We start from the raw sequence: 17,548 nt of genomic DNA, 5'->3' as shown, positions 1-17,548 counted from the left end.
GCCACCTCCGGGAGAACCCTAACAGTGACCCTCTCAAGGCGAACTTGATTTTCTCCAAACAGAGACAGCTAGCCAGGTCTCCGACTTCGGGGGCTTTGAATTCCTCCAAGCTAATATTATCCGTCTCCGGGCTACCAGGGAAGCAAAAGCTAGAACATCTGCCTCTTTCTCCTCCTGAATTCCCGGGTCTAACGACACCCCGAAAATCACCACCTCTGGACCCAGCGCCACCCTTGTTTTTAACACCGTGGACACGACATCCACAGACCCCTGCCAAAATCCCCTAAGCTTTGGACATGTCCAAAACATGTGGACATGGTTCGCTTGTCCCCCCGCACATTTTGCACACCTGTCTTCCACCCCAAAGAGTCTGCTCATCCGGGTCGCTGTCATATGAGCCCGGTGAACGCCCTTGAATTGTATCAGGCTGAGCCTGGCACATGTTGCGGACGCGTTGACTAACTCAATGCGTGCGCCCACAGACCATCCTCTATCTCTCCTCCCAGCTCCTCCTCCCACTTGCACTTCAGCTCCTCGGTCTGCGTCTCCTCTGACCCCATAAGTTCCTTGTAAATGTCAGAGACGCTCCCTACTCCTACCTACCCTCTGGAAATTACCCTGTCCAGAATCCCCCTTAGCGGTAGGAACGGGAAGGTTGACACCTGTTTACGTAGGCAGTTCCGCACCTGTAGATACCTGAATTTGTTTCCCCTCACCAACTCAAACTTCTCTTCCAGCGCCCTCATACTTCGAAAGCTCCCCTCTATAAACATATCCCCTATCCTCTCAATCCCTGCTCTCCGCCATATCCAGAACCCCCCTTCCGTACTACCCGGGGCAAACCGGTGATTATTGCAGATTGGAGACCAGACCGATGCTCCCTCTGCTCCCACATGTCTCCTCCATTGCCCCCAGACTCTCATGGCCGCCACCACCACGGGGCTGGTGGAGTACCGTGCCCCGTGGCGGGAATGGCAGAGGCGCAGTTACCAATGCACCCAGACTGGTACCCTTGCATGAAGCCGCCTCCATACGCACCCATGCCGACCTCTCCCCCACCACCCACTTGCTGATCATGGCTATATTAGCCGCCCAGTAATAGTTACTAAAATTTGGCAGCGCCAGCCTGCCCTCTCCCGGCTCTGCTCAAGCATCGCCTTCCTTACTCATGGGGTCTAGCCCGCCCAGACAAAGCCAGTGATCACTTTGTTGACCCGTTTAAAAATGGACCGCGGAATAAAGGTGGGGAGACATTGAAACACGAAGAGGAATCTTGGGAGGACCATCATCTTCACCGTCTGCACCCTCCCAGCTAATGACATCGGGAGCGTGTCCCATCTCCGAAAATTGTCCTTCATTTGGTTCACTAGTTGGGCCAGATTTAATTTATGCAGCCGGTCCCATTCCCGCGCCACTTGGATGCCAATGTACCTAAAGCTTCCCCCTACTAATGTAAACGGCAGCTCCCCCAATCGCCTCTCCTGTCCCCTCGCCTGGAGCGCAAACATCTCACTTTTCCCCATATTTAGCTTACACGCCGAAAACAGGCCGAATTCCCCTAGAATCTTCATGATTTCTTCCATCTGCTCTATTGGGTCTGATACATACAGAAGCAGGTCGTCTGCATAGAGCGAGACGCTGTGCTCCACCTCCCCCCCGGACCAGCCCCATGAGGTTCTCAGAGCAATTGCCAGTAGCCTATAGCTAACGTGAACAACTGTGGGGAGAGGGGGCATCCCTGTCTCGTCCCCCGGTGCAGTCTAAAATAGTCCGATGTTGTCCTATTCGTCCGTACGCTTGTCACAGGAGCCTGATACAGTAACCTGACCCAGTCAATAAAGCCCTGCCCAAATCCGAACCGTCCCAGTACCTCCCACAGATAATCCCATTCTACCCGACCAAAAGCCTTTTCTGCATCCATTGCGATCACTACCTCCACCTCCCTACCTTCCGGGGGCATCATGATCACGTTTAACAACCTTCTTACATTGGCCACCAACTGCCTACCCTTAACAAACCCCGTCTGGTCCTCCCCAATAACGTCCCGAACACAATCCTCAATCCTGGAGGACAAATTTGGCCTGCAGTTTGGCGTCCACATTCAATAGGGATATCGGCCTGTAGAACCTACACAGCCCCGGGTTCTTATCCCGCTTCAGAATCAGCGAAATCGTAGCCTGTGACATCGTCGGGGGCAGCACCCCTCTCTCCCTTGCCTCATTGAACATCCTCATCAACACCGGCCCCAATATCCCAGAGAACTTTTTATAAAACTCCACTGGGTACCCGTCCAACCCTGGGGCTTTACCCGACTGCATGGCCTTCAGACCCTCCACTACCTCTTCCAACCCGATCGGGGCCCCCAGCCCTTCTACCAGCTCCCCGTCCACCTTTGGGAAAGTCAGCCCCCCCAAGAAGTGCCTCATCCCCTCCGGCCCCGTAGGGGGTTCCGACCTATACAGCCTACTGTAGAAATCCCTAAACGCCTTATTCAACCCCGCTGAATCTCCAACCAAGTTCCCATCTCCATCATTTACTTTCCCTATCTCCCTGGCTGCCTCCCTCTTTCTAAGCTGCTGTGCAAGCATTCTGCTGACCTTCTCTCCATGCTCATAGATCGCCTCCCTCGACTTTCTCAGCTGCTCCACCGCCCCCCCCTGTGGTTAACAAGCCGAACTCCGTCTGCAGCCTCGGCCGTTCCCTTAAAAGCCCTGCCTCTGGAGTCTCCGCATACTTCCTATCGATATGTAGTATCTCCTTTACCAGTCGGTCTGTCTCTGCCCTGTCCACCTTCTCCCTATGGGCCCGTATCGAGATCAGCTCCCCTCTGACCACTGCCTTCAGTACTTCCCAGTCCACCGCTGCTGAAATTTCCCCCGTGTCGTTGACCTGCAGGTAGTTCTGAATACATTTCCTCAACCGCTCGCACACCCCTTTGTCAGCCAAAAGTCCCACATCTAACCTCCAGTGCGGGCGCTGGTTACTGTCTTTACTAACCTGCAGGTCAACCCAGTGCGGAGCATGGTCTGAGATTGTGATCGCCGAGCACCCCGTGTCCACCACCACTGCCAGGCCCTGCTCAAAATAAAGAAATCAATCCGGGAGTACACTTTATGCACGTGTGAGTAGGAGAACTCCTTCACCCTCGGCTGCCCAAATCTCCATGGATACAGCCCCCCCCCCCCCCCAATCTGCTCCATGAACCCTCTTAGTTCCTTTGCCATTGCTGGCACCCTGCCCGTTTTCGAGCTTGACCGGTCCAAGCCAGGGCCAATAACTGTGTTGAAGTCCCCTCCCATGACCAACCTGTGCAAGTCCAGGTCCGGTATCTTCCCCAGCATCCTCTTTATAAACTCCACATCATCCCAATTTGGCGCATACACATTTACTAATGCCACCTGCACCCCCTCCAGTTTCCCACTGACCATAATGTACTGACCTCCCACATCCGAGACTATTCTACCCGCCTCAAACACCACCCGCTTATTGATCAGGATCGCAACCCCTTTAGTCTTTGAATCTAGTCCCGAGTGAAAGGCCTGACTGAGCCAGCCTTTCCCCAATCTAATCTGGTCAGTTTCTCTAAGGTGCGTCTCCTGCAACATTACCACGTCCGCCTTCAGTCCCCTAAGATGCGCGAACACACGTGCCCTCTTGACCAGCCCATTTAACCCTCGAACATTCCAGGTGATCAGACTAGTTGGGGGGCTCATTGCCCCCCTCCTTCGCCGGTCAACCATCCCCTTTTTTGGGCCTGCCTCCAGCCCATGCTCCGCGCCTCCACCGGCCAGCCCCCGCCCCCAACCTCCTCTCTGTCCCTTAGCACAAGTCCCTCCCTCGTCAGCAGAAAATTACCCCCCTTAGTAACAACACTGTAACCCAACCTCTTTAATAAACTGAACATATGCACCCCCCCACTATGCTTCCGTGAGCTAGCCCGCCCAGCCAGCTTGGTGGCCCCCATCCCTCGCGCCGGATAGTCTCCCACCTATTGTTCCCTCCCCAGAGCTCATACAACATACTCCAACATCTAACAATCCCCACACAATTGCCCGACAGAAAAACACCAAGATCTAAACAAGCACACCTCCACCCCCCAACAGTGCAAATGAAAACCTTAACTCACTCAGCTCTGCCACTGGTCCAAAATCAATACAGTAGGCATTACAAACAGCTTCCACAAAACGAAAAAGAACAGGAAAAAAAATCATGAACGTTGCAGCAAAGTTCAAAAGTTCTCAGTCCACCACCAGTCCTTTCCTTTTCACGAAGCCCACGCGTCCTCCGGCAACTCAAAATAAAAGTGCTGTCCGTCGTACGTGACACAGAGATGGGCCGGATACAACAGTCCGAACTTCACCTTTTTCTTAAAAAGGGTCGACCTAATCTGGTTGAAGCCTGCTCTTCTCCTGGCCACCTCCACACTCAGGTCTTGGTAGACCCGCAGGATACTGTTGTCCCACTTATTGCTCAGTGTCTGCTTGGCCCACTGTAGAATGCGCTCCTTATCCAAGTACCTGTGGAATCTCACCACCATTGTCCTCGGCGGGTCTCCACTTCGCGGCTTCCTCGCGAGTGCTCTGTGAGCCCTGTCCACCTCGGAGAAGGGTCAGGAGAATGCCCCATCCCCCAGCAACTTCTCAAACTTGTTTGCGATGTATACCCCAGCGTCTGATCCTTCGGACCCCTCCGGGAGCTCAAAGATTCTCAAGTTCTGCCAGCGGGACCTTTTCTCTAGGTCCTTCGCCTTCTCCAGGAGCTTCTTCTGCTGGTCTCTCAGCATCCCCACCTCCAACCCCACCGCAATTTGATGTTCCTCCTGCTCAGCCAGCACCTTCTCTACCCTCTGGATTGCCCGATCTTGGGCATCCAATCTAAGCTCCAGCCACTCAATTGACTCTTTTATCGGGTCCAAGCAGTCCCGTTTCTGCTTAGCAAAGCCTTCCTGAATAACTTGCATCAGCTGCTCCGTTGACCAGAGGTCCGGTCCTCCGCCATGCTGTCTCCCGCTGCAGCTTCAGCCCAAGCCTTCTCTGTCTTTCTGTTCCTGCCTTTACAAGCACTTCTAGTCCTTCTCTCCATGCACCGATGTGGGAATTCAGTACACAATTGCCTCTGTCATCAGTTTTACAATTCAAGTCCGGTAGAAAATCGGGGGAAAAGGTCCAAAAGTCTGAACCCGAGCGGGAGCCACCAAATGTGCGACTTACTCCTTCATAGCCGTCACCGGAAGTCGCTGCTCTTATTTTCACTGAATTTTGGAACTCCTTGCTGAACTTCACTGTGAATTTAATTAAATATTTGCATTTAATTATGGTCTTTCTGATAAATATACGATCCCGGAATAAGAATATAATTTGCTCTATTTCTCAATCTACATGACTCCTTGATGCATTTCTGTGATTGCACAGCTGAGATTAGAAACACCTTGTGCACATGGGAAAATTCTGGATGCACACCATGTCAATGCTACAAGATGCTGCGCAACCCTATTAAATTTCCCCCCAGTTAGGTTTCCCTGAGGAACACTGCATCCCACCGAATACTTCTGTAACATTGCCCAATTCTGTCTCTGCCTCGGTGCATCTGCTACTGAAACAATTATTCATTCCTTTGTTACCTCTAGACTTGAATATTCTAATATACTCCCAGTCTGGTTTGTGGGAGCATCCCTCAATTGTCATGAGGTGTAGATCGGCCCAGCTCAGCAAAATCATGTCTCAGAGAGTGACTCAGAGGGGTGAGTAGCATAAATACTTTTAAGAGAAGTACATGAGGGAGAAAGGAATAGAAGGTGATATGGTGGAAGGATGCTTAAGTGGAGGATGGACATCCATATAGGCCTGTTGTGCTGAATGGTTAGTTTCTGTAAATGGCTGTAAAATACTATATAGTCCCAGGAAAATTATATGAGTGCGTTATAGATTACTTAAAATTTACATATCTACTTAGCAGTTGCAAACTTAACATAATGCAGTTGCATATTCAGAAAACGTTAATGGAGCACAAAAAACAGATTGCTAAAACTGAGAAATGGAAGCGAAGATGGGAAAAATAATAAAATGGGCCATTCGGTAATCTTGATACAGCTGGTCAGGACACTAGGACAATGAAATCAAAAAGCAGGACATCTGTTTATCTTGTCATTCTGATTACTAGACTGGGAAAGTGTAATAAAAACATTCCCTGCCTCACATGTCTGCATTTGTAAAGTAGGAGTACAAATGGGACATGTGCACTCACTCTAAGCTAAGTTTCTGGATTCAGATTAAAAATAGTCATCTCCAGATGTTTCCTTTTCAAATACAGTAGTTTTCTTATGTTGAAAATCCCACACAACCATGGGGCAAGAATTCAGCAAAATAAATTAGTTCAGAGTCTGGTGGAAGAGTGGAAAGATAAATTCTGTAACATTATGGTATGGTTATACTTAGCTTGTGCCATTCTGCAGTTCACCAACCGCATCCAGTAATGTGAATCAAATATTCCAATGCGATGCTGAATGCAATACCTGTATGTTTTCTCTGAAATGGACTGTCTCAGTGGGGAGGTGTACTATGGAGCCTGTCAATACTGAGTTGAATGTTTTTAGTAGGTGGCACAGTGGTTAGCACTGCTGACTCACAGCACCAGGGATCCAGGTTCAGTTTTGGACTTGGGTGACTGTATGGAGTTTACACTTTCTCCCCGTGTCTGTGCAGGTTTCCTCCCACAGCTCAAAGATGTGCAGGTTAGATGGATTGGCCATGGTAAAATTGCCCCTTAGTGTCCAAGGTTTGCAGGTTAGGTGGGGCTACACGGATCGGGTGGGGGAGTGGGCCCAGGTAGGGTGCTCTTTCAGAGGGTCAGTGCAAACTCGATGGGCTGAATGGCCTCCTTCTGCACTGAGATCTGCACTGTAGGGGTTCTACGGTTCTAGCTTTCAGAGCTTGTAGGCTTTCAAAATATCATTACCGCCCATTGCAGTACAAAGGACTTCTAACCTCGTAGGACAGCAATTGGAGTACTACACTCAGTCGGTCTCAGTGCCTTATGGTTAGGAAGGGAAAGGCCAACCAAAATGTCAGTTCCTGATCGTCAGTTGGGCATAGTGGAAGTGCAAATATGTGAACTTCAGATGAGAACAGTGTTATGGGCCAGGATTTTGAAAACTCCAAAGTATATTATGGAGTTCATCTGACTTACAACTGTTTATTGATTTTGGCTGGGATGAGCACAAGAGCCTGCCTTTCAGGTGTTATTCAACAGAGATTTTAGGTGCTTTTAATCAAAAAACAAGCTTTATTCTACAAATTTATTTAACATTTATTTAAGCACACACAGTAAGGCTTTTTATCAATTACAAACATAAAGATCCCACACAGCTACAGTAACCCGAAATGAATTCCCCCTTAACTGTTCCAATTCAATAACAAAATCCAAGTAAAACCAGAAACCCCTTTTCAAAGGCGAATCCCAGCACACGGCATTCTTACTGGTATAAGACTTCTTATTGATACTCTGTTCCCCTTTTCAAACAGCAGGTTTGAATTCGTTCCAGAAAGCAATTATCTCTTTTAATTTATCAAGCAGTCTGGAAACAGCTTTTAAAATGAAGAGAGAGACACTTCTTTCAACCTGTGCAGTTCAAAACTAGTCCAAACTCAAAGCGAAAGTAAAAACTCACAGAGCCACAACCCAGCTCCACCCACACAATGACATCACTGAAGCCATGTGACAAGACAGAAACATTTCTTAAACGGACATTCCCATGACATTAGGCCTAGATTGGCTGTGATGCCCTCCAAAGTTGAATATCTTAGGAACATTCTTTTACATGTAAAGAATGGATATTTTGATGAGGTTTATAAAGGATTATTGGCAACTGCACTTGAGAAAACATAAAGTTGTGGGGAAATGTGGGAACATAACTTCAAGTCTTGTTTTTTAAAATTTCAGTTTTCATTTCCATCTGATGTGATTAATCAAATATTTTGAAAATAAAGTTTGTGGGATGTGGGCGTCACTGGTTAGGCCACAGCATTTATTGTCCATCCCTAGTTGCGCATCCGAAGGTGGTGGTGAGCTGCCTTCTTGAACTGCCGCAGTTCTGAGGTGTGGGTACACCCACAGTGCTGTTAGGGAGTCAGTTATGGAATTTGACCCCGTGACAGTGAAGGAACGACGATATATTTCCAAGTCGAGGTGCTGAATGACTTGGAAGGGAACCTCCAGGTGGTGGGGTTCCCAGGTATCTGGCGCTCTTGTCCTTCTAGATGTTAGCAGTTGTGGGTTTGGAAACTGCTGCCTAAGGAACCTTGGCGAGTTCCTGCAGTACATCTTGGAGATATTACACACAGCTGCCACTGTTCGTCAGTGGTGGAGTGATTGAATGTTTCTGGAAGGGACAGAAATCATAGAATCATAGAATTTACAGTGCAGAAGGAGGCCATTCGGCCCATCGAGTCTGCACCGGCTCTTGGAAAGAGCACCCTACCCAAGTTCAGCACCTCCATCCTATCCCCATAACCCAGTAACCCCACCCAACACTAAGGGCAATTTTGGACACTAAGGGCAATTTATCATGACCAATCCACCTAACCCGCACATCTTTGGACTGTGGGAGGAAACCGGAGCACCCGGAGGAAACCCACGCACACACGGGGAGGATGTGCAGACTCCGCACAGACAGTGACCCAAGCCGGAATCGAACCTGGGACCCTGGAGCTGTGAAGCAATTGTGCTATCCACAATGCTACCGTGCTGCCCTTCAAGCGGACTGCTTTGTCCTGGATGGTGTTGAGCTTCTTGAGTTTTGTTGGAGCTGCACTCATCCAGGTAAGTGGAGAGTATTCTGTTACACTCCTGACTTCATAGAAATCATAGAATTTACAGTGCAGAAGGAGGCCATTCAGCCTATTGAGTCTGCACCGGCCCTTGGAAAGAGCACCCTACTTAAGCGCACACCTCCACCCTATCCCTGTAACCCTTAAGGGCAATTTATCATGGTCAATCCACCTAACCTGCACATCTTTAGACAGTGGGAGGAAACCGGAGCACCCAGAGGAAACCCACACAGACACGGGGAGAACATGCAGACTCCACACAGACAGTGACCCAAGCCGTGAATCGAACCTGGGACCCTGGAGCTATGAAGCAACTATGCTAACCACTGTGCTACCGTGCTGCCCAGACTTGTGCCTTGTATATGGTGGACAGGCTTTGGGGGAGGGGAGCTACTTGCTCTGGTAGTCATATATTAATATTAATTTTAGTATTAATTAGTATTAATATGGCTAGTCCAGTTCAGTTTCTGATCAATGGTAACTTCCAGCACGTTGATTGTGGGGGCTTCAGCAATGGTAATGCCATTGAATGTCAAGGGGCAATGGTTAGATCCTCTCTTGTAGGAGATGGTCATTCCCTGCACTTGTGTGGCACAAATGTAACTTACCACTTGTCAGCCCAAGCCTGGATATTGTCCAGGTCTTGCTGCATTTGGACATGGGACGAGTAAACCAAATCAAAATCTACAGCTAATGGAAAGATTAAGATAAAACTTTATTGAACCACAATGTTTGCTTGTTAACTATATTTATAGTATGTACGCACATGGAATTAACATGTCATATAAAACTGATAGGCCTTTCCTGTGTCTGAATATACCTATCATAAGGTCTATATTGTGACAGACTGAAGGGTCAAGGTTGCTGATTTCCTGTTATAGAAAACTAGGATCATCAATATGTGATGCTGCACGTTGAATTAGATGGTGCATAAATGTCAGGGTGTGTATTTGGGTGTGCAAGGATGTGACCGTATTAGCATGTGTATAGAAGAATTGGCGGATACAATACTATAATTAATCAGCCAAAGGCCGAGGTAAGTCCAGCAGGCAACTAGTTTAGCTGTCCATCAACAGATGTGGCTGAACCACAGATTATTTTTTGGTTTCACTCTCCATTGCCAAAACCATTCGGGATGTTCTTAGAGAGTAACAATAACCCCTGGTTTATTTTCTTTCTGACTATCTCTTCAACCGTTCTCCACTTCCCCATCACCCTCAAGTCCAACAAGTGTGAATAGCTCATGGACTTCTTTGTCACCAAGGCGAGACTGTCTGTTCACGACATACCTTCCCCACTCAGCCAAACCTCTGCTCAGGCTCCTCTGTGCCCTAACTCTGAATCTTGGGTCTCTCCCCCTTTCCTATTTACCCTCTTCCCATTTCAAGCTCAACTTGTCCAATGACACCCAGCCCTAACTCTCTTGGATCCCATGACCACTAAGTTTCTGAACAGCCAACTTGTTTCCCAAGCCCTCATGTTAACAGAGGTTGTAAATGTTTTTCTCTTCGCAGCTCTTTCCCCTTCGCTTTCAAAACACCTTTATTCCCTCTCCACAAAATCTCACGCTCAAGCCCTTTGCCATTGTAAACTATTTCCCCATCTCAAACTTCACTTTAAAGTCCTCGAACATGTTATTACTTCCCGAATCCATGTCCACCTTTTCCCCAGCTGCATGCTTATATCACTCCAATTAGGTTTTCCCTTGACTGAAACCGGGGGGGGGGGGGGGGGGGGTGGGGGGGCAGGACGGGTATGAAGAGCCCTCTGGAAGGTTGTGGAGGGGGAAGGGTCCTGGAAGGGGAGGCCCGAAAGGGAAGGCCTGAAAAGGGGGCCCCTCAGCGACCCCATAGCAGGATGTCATCACTTTGGGGGGCTGGGGAGAGGGGGGGGGGGGGGGGGGGGGAGGAATTGGCGGAGAGTTTGGGGGACCTACAAGCCCATTTAGAGATTGGGCACCCTTTCAAAATGGTGGCCTGATCTCTGAGGAGCCAGTCTGTCGAACGAGTTCAGCTTCCCGGTGATGAAAATAATTCTAAGTGTGGGCTTGACCGGGGAGAAACTCCCCAGGGCCCAAAAAAGTGACTAAGTGGGTTTGATAGCGGTAGGGGAGTCACCGACAGAGCTCGTGGGAAACCCCCAGCAAAACCCGCCATAGATGACACTTAGAAGTGTGATAGTGAACGGGAACTACCGCAAATGTCCCAATGCTCGGCCCCGTGAGGTAGCCACCATGATAAATTGGCACACTTAACAAGGCCCCACGGGCTTCTCGCACAAATCATGGTTCTTCCGGTTGATCTTCCGGTCCTGCTTAAGGTGGGCTCCTGCAATGAGTTCATGGTGGCAAAGCTAAACGCTGTAGAATCATAGAATTTACAGTGCAGAAGGAGGCCATTCAATATTTAATGTTTTAATTCAGCCAATGCATTTGCATCTCTGGAGATCGGACTTATCCTCTGGCAAAACATGTTTGCATTTTTGAAGATGGTAGTTTTCTGTTTTGCAAAACGGGAAATACGAGCTGCAAATATCAGCTTGTTACCATCCCAGATTACAGCAGGTGCTTTGAAAGCTACCAGGTTATAAGTGACCAAAGTGACAATCATTAAAGACACACAAAACTTCTTTTCAATAAAGAAACTCCATCATATTAATAGCCATCTACAAGACTTAAGGTAGAGGTGCAAGTTTTTTTAGAGAAATTTAGTTGCACTGAATTACACGAGAAAATACTTTCCCATGCATGATTTCATTGCTGCACGCTATTTTTGCAGGGTAGTAACTCAAAAACATTTGTACTTTCAGGGGAGATCAAATGATATTCAGAAATCAGATACACATTTTAATTTCACACTCCATCAGGTTTTATAGCTTTAGCTCTGATCAACAAATGGGCCTACCACGCTGACCCACCTGCATCAAGACATGCATGGAGAGAATTCTGTGAAACTACAGAAGGGTTAAATGAAGAAAGCACTGCCACTTACCTCTGTCATCCCTGATACTTCACCCTTTAGTAATGGTTTGACGATTGAAGGAGTGTGGATCTTTCCATTTTGTGCAGGTTTTCCCTTCATAAAATGTTTCCCTGCTTCATAAATATCGACCTCGATCATTTTTCCCAGAAGTTCCGGTTGCTTGGGCACCAGAACCTTTGTAGGAGCAGGAGGGGTGGGGGCAGAGAAAGAAAAAAAGATTAATTTTTACACAGCAAGAATAAGCAACCAAGATTTTGACCTGTACGAAAGGTAAACGTTTTTTGCAGTATGTTTATGGTTTCATGTATCTTGTCTATTTTGTTGTTCTTTCTATACCCAAAATACCTCAATAAAATGTTTATTAAAAAAAAAGAGGGGTAAGATAGAGTATGAGAGTAAGCTTGCAAGTAACGTAAAAGCAGACTGTAAAAGCTTTTAGAAGTATATAAAAAGAAAAAGGTTAGTGAAGACTAATGTACATAAGAACTAGGAGCAGGAGTAGGCCATCTGGCCCTTCGAGCCTGCTCCTCCATTCAATGAGATCATGGCTAATCTTTTGTGGACTCAGCTCCACTTTCCGCCCGACCACCATAATAACCCTTTATTCTTCAAAAAACTATCTATCTTTATTTTGAAAACATTCATTGAAAGAGCCTCAACTGCTTAACTGGGCATGGAATTCCATAGATTCACAACCCTTTGGGTGAATAAGTTCCTCCTAAGCTCAGTCCTAAATCTACTTCCTGTTATTTTGAGGCAATGCCCCCAGTTCTGCTTTCACCCGCCAGTGGAAACAACCTGCCCGCATCTATCCTATCTATTCCCTTCATAATTTTATATGTTTCTGTAAGATCCCCCCCGCATCCATCTAAATTCCAACGAGTACAGTCCCAGTCTACTCGACCTCTCCTCGTATTCCAAACCCCTCAACTCTGGTATTAACCAAGTGAATCTCCTCTGCACACCCTCCAGTGCCAGTATATCCTTTCTCAGGTAAGGAGACCAAAACTGATCACAATACTCCAGGTGTGGCCTCACTCATACCTTATACAGTTGCAGCATAACCACCCTAGTCTTAAACTCCATCCCTCTAGCAATGAAGGACAAAACTGCATTAGCCTTCTGAATCACCTGTTGCACCTGTAAACCAACTTTTTGCGACTCATGCACTAGGTCACCCAGGTTTTAATATTTTAATATTAATTATGTCACCCAACGTGAGTGGCATTTCTGTGATATACAAGAGAAGATTATCAGCGTACAGGGACACTTATCCGAATTCCTCATCGCGATGGCCAAAGGCTCAATCAATCACCAATGCTAAAACGAGAGGGGACACAGGGCACCTCTGGCTCATTCCCCTGTGCAACTGAAAGTTTTAATATTTTATCATTTAGATAATAATCCCTTTTGTTGTTATTCCTACCAAAATGGATAACCTCACATTTTTCAACATTCCATCTGCCAGACCCTAGCCCATTCACTTAAACTATCCAAATCTCTCTGCAGACTTCCAGTATCCTCTGCACTTTTTGTTTTACCACTCATCTTAGTGTCATCTGCAAACTTGGACACATTGCACTTGGTCCCCAACTCAAAATCATCTATATAAATTGTGAACAATTGTGGGCCCAACACTGATCCCTGAAGAGCACCACTGCTACTGATTGCCAACCCGAGAAATACCCATTAATCCCCACTCTTTGATTTCTATTAATCAACCAATCCTCTATTCATGCTACTACTTTACACATAACGCTATGCATCCAACATAACCTCCCTGCTCTTATATTCTATGCTTCAGCTAAAAAATTAAACAATTAATTCTGCCTTCTTAACCGCCTTCACGACCTGTCCTGCTCCCTCAATGGTCTGTAGACATTCACTCCAAGGTTCCTCACTTCCTCCACATCTCTCAGCATACTCAGTTATTGTGTAATAATGGGTGTTATCTCCCAATAATGTCATTGTATCCTTGATGTGAACTGTAAACTATGACTGCAAGAAATAAAATAGGTTTGTGCAGCTTCCCATCTGCCACCTCTGCATAGTGTCATCTGTGGTCTTGTAGTTATATTGGCACATGAATAGCAGATAGAGATTCACCCAGTGCCTGTGAACTTAAATGTTTTGTTTTGTTTGGTGTTGGTTTCCCTCATAAAAATGACATCCAAAAGGTGTTGTTGTCCAGAACCCATCCTACTGTTCCTTTTAAAAGGGGCATCACTTCATCTGAAGCAGTGTCCACACGTCTTGAGAAAAAAAAAGCATTTAATGCCAGAAAATATTTCAAGAGAACTAAGGTTTGAAGATCCCAACATCATTATTTTTTTTTTTAAATTTGAAAAAAATAAAATTTACAGTATCCAATTCTTTTTCTTCCAATTAAGGGGCAATTTAGCGCGGCCAATCTACCTACCCTGCACATCTTTGAGTTGTGGGATTGCGACCCACGCAGACATGGGGAGAATGTGCAAACTCCACACGGACAGTGATCTAGGGCCTGGATTGAACCCGGGTCCTTGGCGCCGTGAGGCAGCAGGGCTGACCACTGCGCTGCCATGCTGCCCCTCCAATATCATTATTAACCTGTTGTCAACTGAAGGACCCTAATGCTCAGGTACACATTTTACAATATTATGGCCTGTAACCTCCAAGCTCCGGTGCAGTGTAACAGGGGTCACCCCAAAGATGCGATGGGGAACCCAGTTCAAACTTTCAATGGGCAATTTCCCTGCATTGGGAACCATCTGATAGTGTGATTTAAATTGAAAACTTCAGATGGTTCCGACTATGTTACATTAATAGTTACCCAGAAAAAGTTAGAAAATTAGCCCCCCTCACCCCACACTAGCCTCTCTACCCCGCTCCCCCACAGACCATCTGATTACACGCAAACCCCACTCCTGACTACGCTCCCCAAAGCCCCAGGGTTTACGTGGGACTGGGTACGGATGCAAAGGAATACATGACCTAAGTCTAGAGGACAGTGTTGAGAAACATGTCGAGAAGCAAGCATGGAAATAGCTCTTAAGTTAAATCTTAAACTGTATATCTTGTAAGGATTCTTTTGTTAATCCGTCTGTCTCTTGTTTTTTCCTTTTAGTTATTTTGTGATTTCAACTTTTGGACCTGGACAGTTAATGGGACCTATGCCTTTAAGATGGGCTTTACCTTTAATTAAAAAAGAACCTTAGGCAGGATGTGCTGTTTGATCTGACATAAGTAATGACTCATCTTGATGGACTTGGCTGGCAGTCAATGAGCTGTTTCAGATTGCCGGGGTTTAGCTGATAATCTATGCTGTTTGGTGCTGAACATTCTGGAATATTCTTTCCTCTGTGAGACCGTGTTTCCAGTTTTAGTTTTGTTTCAAATTCAAGAGCTGAAGGTGGCTCTTTGAGTTTCTCTCTCCCGGAAATGGTTCTAGGGGCTGGTTTAGCACACTGGGCTAAGTAGCTGGCTTGTAAAGCAGACCAAGACCAGCAGCACGCGTTCAATTCCCGTACCAGCCTCCCCGAACAGGCGTTGGAATGTGGCGACTAGGGGCTGTTCACAGTAACTTCATTTGAAGCCTACTTGTGACAATAAGCGATTTCCATTTTCATTTTCAAATGGTAAATATCTCTCAGCCATCTGATTTGAGTCTGTTTTCTCCTCAATAAAGCAGGAGGACATTCTAGTGAGACAGAAAACCAGAAACCAGGTAAGGGTAAAATTCAGGCTGAGACAGTGCTTAGAGGTTTGAGGCGAGACAAAGAAAATCTTAAGAAAATCCAGTCAAGCCATCAGTTGAAAGCAGGGTCAGTAATTTAAAAACCCTTTTAAAATCTTGTGTGGGGAATTTATCTCAGAAATGAAAAGTCATCCTGGTGTTGTTGGGAAAAATGAGAGTTACACAGGCCTGAGGCTGAGTGAATTCTACAGCTGGGAGTTCTGACTGAATGTTGCTGCCAGAAGATCCTCCTTAGCGATCCAACCGGTGGTTCCAATCACTCTGCGTCCTGGGAGGACAACCTGGTGCTGCAACAACTTCAACATCCGAAGCAAGGACACTCATCTTCCATTCCATATTAATCCGCTTATTGTTTTTACCCTCCCCCTGTGTGAGTCTGTCTTGTGTGTGTTTAGGTAGAGGGTGGGATGGTAAAAGGGGGAAGTATCAGATTAGCTGCTGTTATTCTATTATAATTATTGCATGTCTTATCTCTATTTTTGTTATAAATAAAGTTGTTGTGTTTCACTCACAAATTGCCTGCAAGTCATTGGAGCAGCCAAAGGTCTCAGAAACTTTATACAAATTCTTGGTTAATTCACTTGTGTTGGGACTTCGGGGTCTGTGGGGCTAGAATTACCGCGCACTAACCCAGGGTGTCATAACAATATGTATGCATTTACAAGTAGTTAACAAGACTCAGAACCTCTTCATGTGAACTACTGAACTACACACATCTTACAACATACTTGACTAATTTTATTTGATGACAAAATTATTAGATCTCATGCCATTGCCCTTGGATGAATGTAGTATCTTGCGAAGCCCGTTTAATACAATTTTGTTCAATTTACTAGAATACAATGGGAAATAACCGTGGTCAACGTACCTGCTCATAAAATTTGTTGTGAGCGACATAGTACTGGCCATCAAATGATTCTTCTGTTATCAGAACCTGCTGCTTCTCACCAATCTGAAAAATAAATTTGATCACATTTTAGCAAATTAGAAAATGGAAAAACAAGAATTGAAAGAGCAATTCTTTGCAATTTAAAACCTAAATCACTTATCACAGGAATTGATTTTAACAGAGTGAATTCAATCCTTTTCCATGTCGTAGTTATCTTCGAAGGCAAGCATGATACTGGATGGTAATATCAAAATCTACAATGGACTTGGGCAGTTTAACAACAGCTGGCATTTTTCTGGCACCATTAATGTAGAAAATTCTCCCAAGATGTTTCCATCAAAGAATAAAGAAAGAATGGACACGGAATCAAACGAGATAGTAGGTGATAGACAACATCTTAGTCAAAGAAATGGGTTTTAAGGGAGCATCTTTAAAGAGGAGAGTAAAAGATGTGATGGGAGCAAATTCCAGAGATGGCTGAAGGCACAGCTGTCAATGGATGGTTGTGGGCAGGGGGGAATGCAGAAGAGACCAGAATCAAGGAAGCATAGTTTGGGGGTTGGTGTATGATTTGGGTAAAGGAGGTTCTAGGCAGCAGAGGTTTAGGTGAGCTGAATTTTATCGAGGTTGGAGGCTGGTCATAAAAGCACTAGAGTGATTGAGTCTGGAGGCGATAAAAGGCATGAATGAAGATTTCAAGAGCAGATGGAATGAGGGAGGAGCAGAGGTGGGTGGTGTTATAGGAATGAAAATAAAAAATTTCTATGGAGGAGTGGATATGGGATCAGAAAAACAATGATGTGCATTTTAACTGCCAGTGCCTCTCACCACTTCCTGTAGAGCCAAGTCTGATTCTTAATTTTACCAGTCTTTTGACAAGTTGGCTACAGAGGCAGGAGGGGCTGCAATTGGCAAAAAGATAATCCACAGTTACATGGTATCCATCATCATACAATTCCCCCCCGACAAACACCAGCGACCTGCACGGCTCCCATAATGGGAGCATTAGATGGCTACTGAACATAAAAAGTCACCGGTAGTCCATGAAAGTGTCCTGGCGCAACCTCTGGGCTGCACAGTCGAGCCAGGTCGCCCCTCCCCTCCTTCAGTATTGGCT

At 46.2% G+C, this 17,548-nt stretch overlaps 1 protein-coding gene across 3 annotated transcripts in view; it reads right to left on the bottom strand.

Annotated features, from left to right (window-relative positions):
- The window catches only part of cdkal1 (CDK5 regulatory subunit associated protein 1-like 1), a 979,997-nt gene that overhangs the window by 20,458 nt on the left and 941,991 nt on the right, over positions 1 to 17,548 (bottom strand). For 2 of the 3 annotated variants that reach the window (XM_072509703.1, XM_072509705.1), the window contains 3 exons: positions 16,411 to 16,494; positions 11,816 to 11,980; positions 2,998 to 3,075 (listed from right to left, as the gene is read on the bottom strand). In XM_072509703.1, the coding sequence (XP_072365804.1) occupies positions 2,998 to 3,075; positions 11,816 to 11,980; positions 16,411 to 16,494 (327 nt within the window). The remainder of the gene's footprint in view (positions 1 to 2,997; positions 3,076 to 11,815; positions 11,981 to 16,410; positions 16,495 to 17,548) is intronic. The other variant, XM_072509704.1, reaches the window with a different exon arrangement.

The sequence above is a fragment of the Scyliorhinus torazame genome, chromosome 6, assembly GCF_047496885.1.
Source record: "Scyliorhinus torazame isolate Kashiwa2021f chromosome 6, sScyTor2.1, whole genome shotgun sequence".
NCBI classification, from domain to species: Eukaryota; Metazoa; Chordata; class Chondrichthyes; order Carcharhiniformes; family Scyliorhinidae; genus Scyliorhinus; species Scyliorhinus torazame.
This window is presented reverse-complemented; position numbering and strand designations above follow the sequence as displayed.